Source organism: Gobio gobio, assembly GCF_949357685.1.
Source record: "Gobio gobio genome assembly, chromosome: 3".
NCBI lineage: Eukaryota > Metazoa > Chordata > Actinopteri > Cypriniformes > Gobionidae > Gobio > Gobio gobio.
The window spans coordinates 5,170,737-5,178,959 of NC_137099.1; the positions used below are offsets into that span (position 1 = coordinate 5,170,737).

At 38.3% G+C, this 8,223-nt stretch overlaps 1 protein-coding gene across 1 annotated transcript; it reads right to left on the reverse strand.

Annotated features, from left to right (window-relative positions):
- Positions 1–1,284: 1,284 nt before the first annotated feature.
- On the reverse strand, positions 1,285–7,823 carry LOC307123283 (2-oxoglutarate receptor 1-like). Its single transcript, XM_079811771.1, has 2 exons — positions 7,699–7,823; positions 1,285–5,511 (listed from the first exon to the last, which is right to left on the reverse strand). The coding sequence occupies exons 1-2, from the start codon at positions 7,718–7,720 to the stop codon at positions 4,487–4,489; spliced, it is 1,047 nt and encodes a 348-aa protein (XP_079667897.1). The 5' UTR covers positions 7,721–7,823; the 3' UTR covers positions 1,285–4,486.
- Positions 7,824–8,223: the final 400 nt, after the last annotated feature.

The following is an 8,223-nucleotide window of genomic DNA, read 5'->3' on the forward strand; positions in this document are numbered from 1 at the left end:
CTGGCTGGCTATTATGGGCATTTTGTGCCTAACTATTCGGACGTCACTAGTCCCTTGACTGACCTCAATCAGAAGGTCCGGTGGGCCGAGCCTCGGACCAAGGGCTGGGAGCCGTTTTGTTCCAGGTTGTGGAGGGGGAGGATCGCTCCATGCTGTACATTAGTCAGAAGATGTCAATGAGAGAGACAAAGGACAGCACGATCGACAAAGAATGTTTGGCCATCAAGTGGGCGGTCCTTACTCTCTGATACTATCTGTTGGGATGGGCTTTCACCCTCTTTTTCGAAAGTTGAAAGATGCCAATGCGCGGATCACCCGTTGGTATTAGGCTTTACAACAGTTTAAATCTCAAGTGGTCCACAGGCCAGGGGCGCAGATGGCTGTGGCTGAATTTCTCTCCAGAAATGGGAGGGAGTGGGTAGGGCGGATGGCTCCCCGTCCTGAGTCAAGCGGTGGGGGTATGTGGAAAGCGGGCCGTGGTTTAGAGTTTGCTGCATACATATAATGAGTACGGGAGAGTTGATGGTTAAGGCCGTGTTTCCCAACCACAAACCTGGAGGCACACCAACACTGTACATTTTGCATGTGTCCCTAATCGAACACACCTGATTCAAATGATCATCTTATTAGTGGAGACTCAAAGACCTGAAATGGGCGTGGCAGATAAAGGAGACATGCAAATTGTGCAGTGTTGGTGGTTGGGAAACACTGGGTTAAGGGACAAGCCTCTCGTTAATGAAATCTAACAGGTGTTCTCATTTTGCAGTAAGTAAAGAGAGTGAAGGTTGTGAAGAGTGAGGAGAGCTCCCTGGGGAGGGTGCTGTGCTCTGCCGAGAAGAAACAATTGTTGGTTTGAAACTGTTATTTTTTGTGTTTGCTGAAAAGCCCTCATGCTCACTTTTTGTTTATGTCTATAAAGAAGTGTGTTAATAAAGAGACAAACTCAGACTCTGCCTACCTTATTTCCAGACTGGGAAGACAAATGTTTGTCACAGACACGAATGAGATTTCTTTAAAATCTTAGTATTTTTATCCCAGCAATGACATAAAATTGAGAACAAATGGAGACTTTGTTTCTGAATATGAATTCAAATATTTCACATAAAATTCTTACCCACAAAGTTCTATATTCTTACATGCTAATAAAAATATATATATATATTTATTTTTTTAATGGTTGTATGTTTTATGTTTATATGTAACTTTTGACGTATAATTGTAAATTAGATTTTAATCTCAGTGAGTTTTTCTCCTGGTTAAATAAAAGTAATATATAATATATCAATTAACTGTGCCATTTTTATTTATTATTCTTAGTGAATTGTAGGGGAAAAATCGGAGAAGTTTATGTTTACATAAAATGTTTATCACAATGACCTGGTTTCACTGACCCAAAAATGAAAATTCTGTCTTCATTTACTCACCCTCAAGTTGTTGTAAACCTTTGTGAGTTTCTTTGTTCTGCTGAACACAAAAGAAGATATTTTGAAGAATGTTTGTAACCAAGCAGAAAGAGTAACCATTGACTACCATAGTATTTTTTTAGAGCCTCAAAACCAAGGCAAGAAAATAGCCTATTACTTATTCATTATGATGTTTCTGAATGTAAAAACCACGCAAACGTCATAAGTTGACCTCAGACAACAGTATAACAAAATTAAAAAAGCCAGTTCATGACACCTTTAACTGCAATCTGCACAGCAGATCCTTCCTGTAGCTCAAACAGTAGAGCATGGCGCTAGCAACGCCAAGGTCATGGGTTCGATTCCCAGGGAAAGCAAGAACTGACAAAATGTAAAATGTGTACCTTGAAGACAATGCAAGTCGCCTTGGATAAAAGCGTCTCCCAAATGCATAAATGTAAATGTAGAGAAACACCACGTGATTTCATTTCACTGATGTGGACTGCTCATACAGTTAACCAGGAAGCTTGGGAAATCCCGTTTTAATTTTCTTAGATTTAATCACCTTGGAGACTAAACAATTGTTTATTTACAATAAATATGCAGAAGCTGCTTCTTCCTTTTCGTCCTGTCAATGAGAGACATTTCCTCGTGTGTGAAGAACAGATGAAATTTAATACTCTGTAAAGTCGGTAAAGGAACTTCAGCTAATTTGATTTCAGTACATAGTTAATCCCTTCCACTAAACGCATTAAAAAAAATTATAATTCAAAACACAATGACGTGTGCTAAATGTTAGATTTAGAAACCTTCCGTGTGTGAATTACGACAAAAACTCTTTTATTTGCATCTCAATAATGTTTGACGGAGGCTTCCTCTTCCTTTAGTGGAAAAAATGCATCTAAACATCACCTGGAAGCTAGTGCTGTGGAACGCTGTTATTCAAGAGCGGCTTTTCTGGTGATTTTGTTTAACATTCCAGAAGATTATATAAAACAAAGACTATCAACTGAGCAATTGAAAGTAAAAATGTTCTACATAAAACAGCAATCGTTTATTTGTTGAGAAGTTTGAGTTTCACTCTGCAGAGTCAATTGTGCCATGCAGATATTATTCAAACACAGTTACATCTACCTCTGATTTGAATGATCATACAAAAAAGTAAACCATGTAAATTTAAGCACTTCTACTGCTGTTGATATTGAATGACAAACAAATTACATTACCTTCATATCAAAAGTATCAAAGCACAAAGCTTATTGCGATTTATTGGACAAGCATTCGTGAAACCTGAAATGACCCACTGTCACAGTGTGTTTTGGTTTTGTTTCATGTTCTCAGTTTATCACTGTCATGTTTCTGAGTTTGTCATGTTCTCTATCATGCACTTCCTGGTCTGGTCTTGTCATGTGATGCCCTTGCCCTCGTCTGATCCTGCCATGTGTTCTTTTGTCATGTCATTTGCTAATTGTCTCATCATTGTTCACAGGTGTCCCTTGTCTTTTCATTAGTCCTTATGTATTTAATGCTGCCTTCATGTGCTATCGGAAATTTGATGATTCCGACTTCTGAAGTCGTGATTACGAGCACATTGCATTCGAGTTTCAAAATGTGAGGGCGTTCATGTGCAATTTACCTGGGAAACTCGTATTTATGATAATTCCGAGAGCATGTGAAGGCAGCATAAGCCCTCATGTTTGCCTTGGTCTTTGTCTAGTATTGTTCCTGTAACCTGTTGGTGGTGAGATTCTGTTATCAAGTCAAGTCTGTTATCAAATCAAATCAAGCCAAGCTTAATTTAGTCAAGTTTATTGTTTTGCCAAGTCTTTGTTTTATGTTTTGGATAGACCCTTTTCACATTTCCGGGTTTCTCAGAGCGGAAGTCGTCATAGTTGGGTTAAATATTATAGCTGTGAATTAGAGAATACATTAAATATTTTTTTTGTGTGCAAATTTGCTCACATAGCAAAAGTAAAACGCCACAGTAGTGATTTCACAACTTTCAAAAAGAGGGGAAAAAATAGAGTGAGATTGATAACGGCAATCAAAAGAGAGAAATATGTAAATTTTTACCTTCACTCCCATAGACGCTATTACTAAACACCCTCACATCAGCGGTAACTTTTTTTATTGTAATTTGATGCAATAGTAATAAAATACAAAGTATTAGTGTTATAAATGTACACATATATTTTTTTAAAAGTGAAAATACAAAAAATGTTGCAGGATTTACGATATTGATTACCGTTAAAACGCGTTATCACGTCTGTGAAAAGGGTCTATTCTGAGTTAAATAAACTTTAACTTTCTCGTCATAAATTAATGCATAATCTAGCCTTTATGCTTGTCCTGTAAGTTTGTAAATGAAAATGTACACAAAAACAGAGCCTATTAAATGGTTAATTATCATTAAAATATGAGCATTAAAATGACGAGTAATAGATTATGACGGAACCTAGTAAAACAAGTCTAACGCATGGATCCATTACTGTTACATGTTTTCTTTCTCATCTGTTTATGTTCACTTAATACATAACTGACTGTGTTTACGTGAATACCTGCCAATACCAGCATTTCGACATTATTTTGTGTGTATTTGACTGTTTAAGTGTAATAAGCAGCGAAAAACAACGCAATTCAGTACTGAGAGGCGGATTTATATCTGCGCATTTTAGGTGTGAGCACAAAATCTGCAGGAATTAGTCAAATTATGCTCAATCCCACACCAAAATTCAAGCCCTGTAACAGCAACAACATTCATCCGGAGCAAATGAGGAGAGGCGGGTTTGTGTGTCAATCGCTGTCGGAGAGATGAGAGAAAGCGCAGCTGGTATTGTGTGTCTATTTTACTTAAAATTAGTACTGGAAGCGTATGTTCTGATGAAAGGTCTTTTTTTTGACCTGGTGCTTAAATACCCCTTAAGAAGTTATACAAAAATATATTGATTACATTTATAAAATATCAACTTTTATATTCCACAAAAGTAAGAAAGGCATACAGTGAGTAAATGATGACAGAACGTTTCCCTTCATATATTGGCTATTTCACAGTGGCATTGAGTCTGGCTCGTAAGGCTTGAGGCTCAGCTGCTTTGCTCATATGTGATGGTGCTCATGGGTTTGTTGATCACAGCCACTTTAATGATCCCCTTAGTCTTCGACATGATCTGACCACATTTGAACAGATCCATGAAGGCCTGCTTAAAGTCCCCTGACAACGTGTAGAGCGGCAAGTTGAAAATGATGTTGAGTACAGCGATCGGCCTCGAGATAATGTAGGCGGCGTGAGCCCAGCGGTCCAGCATGCAGTGGGTTTCCGTAGTGAGTCTCGTGTAGATTCTCAGAGCTCGTAGCACGTGAAAGGGAAGAAAACAAACCACAAAGCACGTCAATATCAACACGATGAGTCGCCTCGCTTTAACCCGTCTCGTGCTTCCCATATGAGGTCCCTTCTTAAGTTCTTTAATGATGCGCCAATAGCAAAGACAGACCACGAGCAGAGGAAGCAAATATCCCAGTACGGTCAATGCCCAACTATAAGGCCAGGTGATATCTGTCTTGCTGCTCGCAAAGTCCAAGCAGTATGTCTTGTTGTTCATTTCAACCATGTCAAACATTTTAAAAATCGGACTTAACTCGGCCACCGTCACGGTCCAAACCAAGACGCAAGCCAACACGCCCCATCGCTTCTCCTTGATGTTCATGTGCAACGGATGCACAATCGCCACGTACCGGAAGATGGCCAGACAGGTGAGGAAGAGGATGCTGCCATACAGGTTGAAGTGGTAGATGAAGCGTGCAAAGCGGCACATGACATCCCCCAGCGTCCACGAGTCGTTGAGGACGTAGTAGTAGGTCAAGAAGGGCAAGCTGACCATGAAGAGAAGGTCAGTGATGACGAGGTTCACCATGATGATGGTGCTGCTCTTCCAGGGCCGAACTTTGAGCACATAGACCAGCAGAGCGGTGATGTTACCCACAACACCCACGATGAAGAGCGCACCGTATGAGTAGGGAAGGAAGTAGCCCTTCATGAGATCGTCCACATTGGTGCAGTTGTCACTCGAGTTGTTACCGTAGTAAAGGTTGCTCGCCATGGTTGTTCTTGCTGAAGGAAAACATACAAAATGTTGTTAAAGAAACACATCATGCAAAGTAGAAACTAAACTAATAGTATTTCAGTGACTGTTCTTGTTCCCTGCTTGGCATTGAATGCCTCAGCAATGTGATGGACTGATCTATCCAACGAGATCCAAAAGAAGAAAGAAGAATAGGGTCCACATTAGCCTGGTTTCCATTACAGATTTGAACAAAACTTTTGTGAATTTTTCTAAATATTTTCTAAATGTCGATAAAAAAATGTTGTTTCCATTAACCGATGTTATGTGACTAAAACATATTCCTATCAATGGAAACATCTTGGAGGGCTGCTTGCTGGAAGTAATCCCAAAAGTAATCTTGGTTGAGTTTCAAATGTGTAGGCTATTTATAGAAAAAAAATATCCAATGCACTTCTTCTGGTTTAAAAAGCCTTAATTCAATCCATGGCTTGATGTGTTTCCATTGGGTGCATTTGTAATTCGCAATTTCAATTTGTGCAATTTGAAGGGCAATGGAAACACAGCTATTGTTAACCATATTGTTTAACAATAGAATGAAGTCACCAAAACAGTCATTCATTCTATTTTTAAACAATATTACAAATTTAACATGGAAATTGACATTTCTGGAAACCAAAGTCTATTTAGAATCAGGTGATTTTAGTTTATATATATAGGCTATTTTTATTGAAGACGTCATTGCAGAGAATGTAATATTGAACATAGACTTTTACAGAGGGGTTGAACAGGGAGTTTTGACTTGAAGTCCCTTATACCAGGGGTGTCCAATCCTGCTCCTGGAGGGCCATTGTCCTGCAGAGTTTAGCTCCAACCCCAATTAAACACACCTGTACCAGCTAATCAAGGTCTTATTAGGCATACTAGAAACTTCCAGACAGGTGTGTAGTGGCAAGTTGGAGCTAACCTCTGCAAGACAGTGGCCCTCCAGGACCGAATTAGGACACCCTTGCCTTATACCTTCAACACACTGAGAACAAAGGTGTCAAAATTGTACCTAATGGGGCACAACAGCTTGTCGCTGGGGCAGTAACCTTAAAAGTATCTTCTTTGTACCTAGTAAAAGACATCTTTGTACCTTTTTTACCACAAAAAGATTAATAGTAGGTACTAATATGCACCTTTTAGGAGTAAAAAAGGGTACAAACTGTTGACCCTGAAAAATTTTGCACTCTTCACTTCTTTGCACCTTTTTTTCTTTTTTGGTGGCCTTAATGGAATAACATTTATGTGAGCTTTTGCCTACATGTTTTTGTGCAAACCTTTTCATCTTTTTTACGGCATTGAACACCTGACATGAATTCCTTAGAATTCAGGCACGACTTTGTTATACTGCCTGATTTCACACAATAACCTCATAATTCAAACACTGCATACAATCACTGTTTAAATGGTACATTTCTACACTTTCCAATTCCAAGATATGGATCTGTTGTAGTCTCAAATCTCAATGTATAGCTGAATTTCCATTATAATTTTCCCTAATAAATATAATATTAAAAATAACTCATAAAACAAATATAATAAAAAATTGTATATACCATGGTCTGTGTGAATACTCGATTCTGATTGGTTGGAAGGTGTGCAATAAAACCGTTTAATGCTCATACAGAAACAATCAGGAGCACAGAAACTTGTTGATGCTTCCCAGCGACTTTTATTAATAAATTAAATTAACTGAATCATTACATTATAACACTCAGACACCAGTATTTCACTCCCTCTCTCTTGATCTCGATAGGCTAATTTATAAAAATTAAAAAATTAAAACATAAAGGTCTGAGTATTATTTAAAGTGGACCGAATGCTAGATCTAACGAGAGGTAACTGACGAAAATAACTGTAAATTTTACCCTTCCAGTCAAATTTACCGCTGCAAACATCAATAACAGCTTTAAGTTGTCAATGCTGGCAAAAGACTATGGTATAAATGGGAAAACCCACGGCTAGCTGGGCATTAAAACAGTTTAAAGTGGAGGCAAAGACCCAACCGATGTGAAGCGATCAACTACATTTTAAGTTGATAACTAAATTGCTGAAATCAGTTTTCACGGTGATAATTTGAAATTTAATCTTCTTAAAATATATATTGTTTAAAGGATATGTTTACTGAGATGCAATAATACTAGAAGAGCCACTGTAACAATAATCTGTTTTTAGAAGTGGTGAATACTTACAGTGGACGCTGATGCCACTCATCCAACCGCTGGTTCCTCAGAGAAACGGACTGTGGGTATCATGGAAAGAGTTTAAAAGCCTGAGCTGATCCTCCCTCTTCTGCTGAACAGTTCCTGGGAAGTCCCTATTACATTCATTTGCAATCATTTATGTCACTTCCAAACACACAGGTAACATGATCCGTCAACACAAAAGTGTATGGGCGGGATTCAGAGCCTCACAGGTATGATCATATTCATGTGATATTTGGCTGTGCATGGGAAAGTGTGCTACTGACAAGCCTAATTCCATTGCTGTCAATGGTATAATAACATAATAAGTCAAGTCACCTTCATTTATATAGCGCTTTTTACAATATAGATTGTTTCAAAGCAGCTTTACAGTGATGATAGGAAATTAATGGAAGAGAGATTGTTTTGGCTCTAGAAAAAAGTTATTGTCCAGCTAAAGTAAGTTTTTGATTGATTGATTTCCGTTGTAAATAATAATTCGTTATTTACTTTGAGGCCACTTACACAACACCA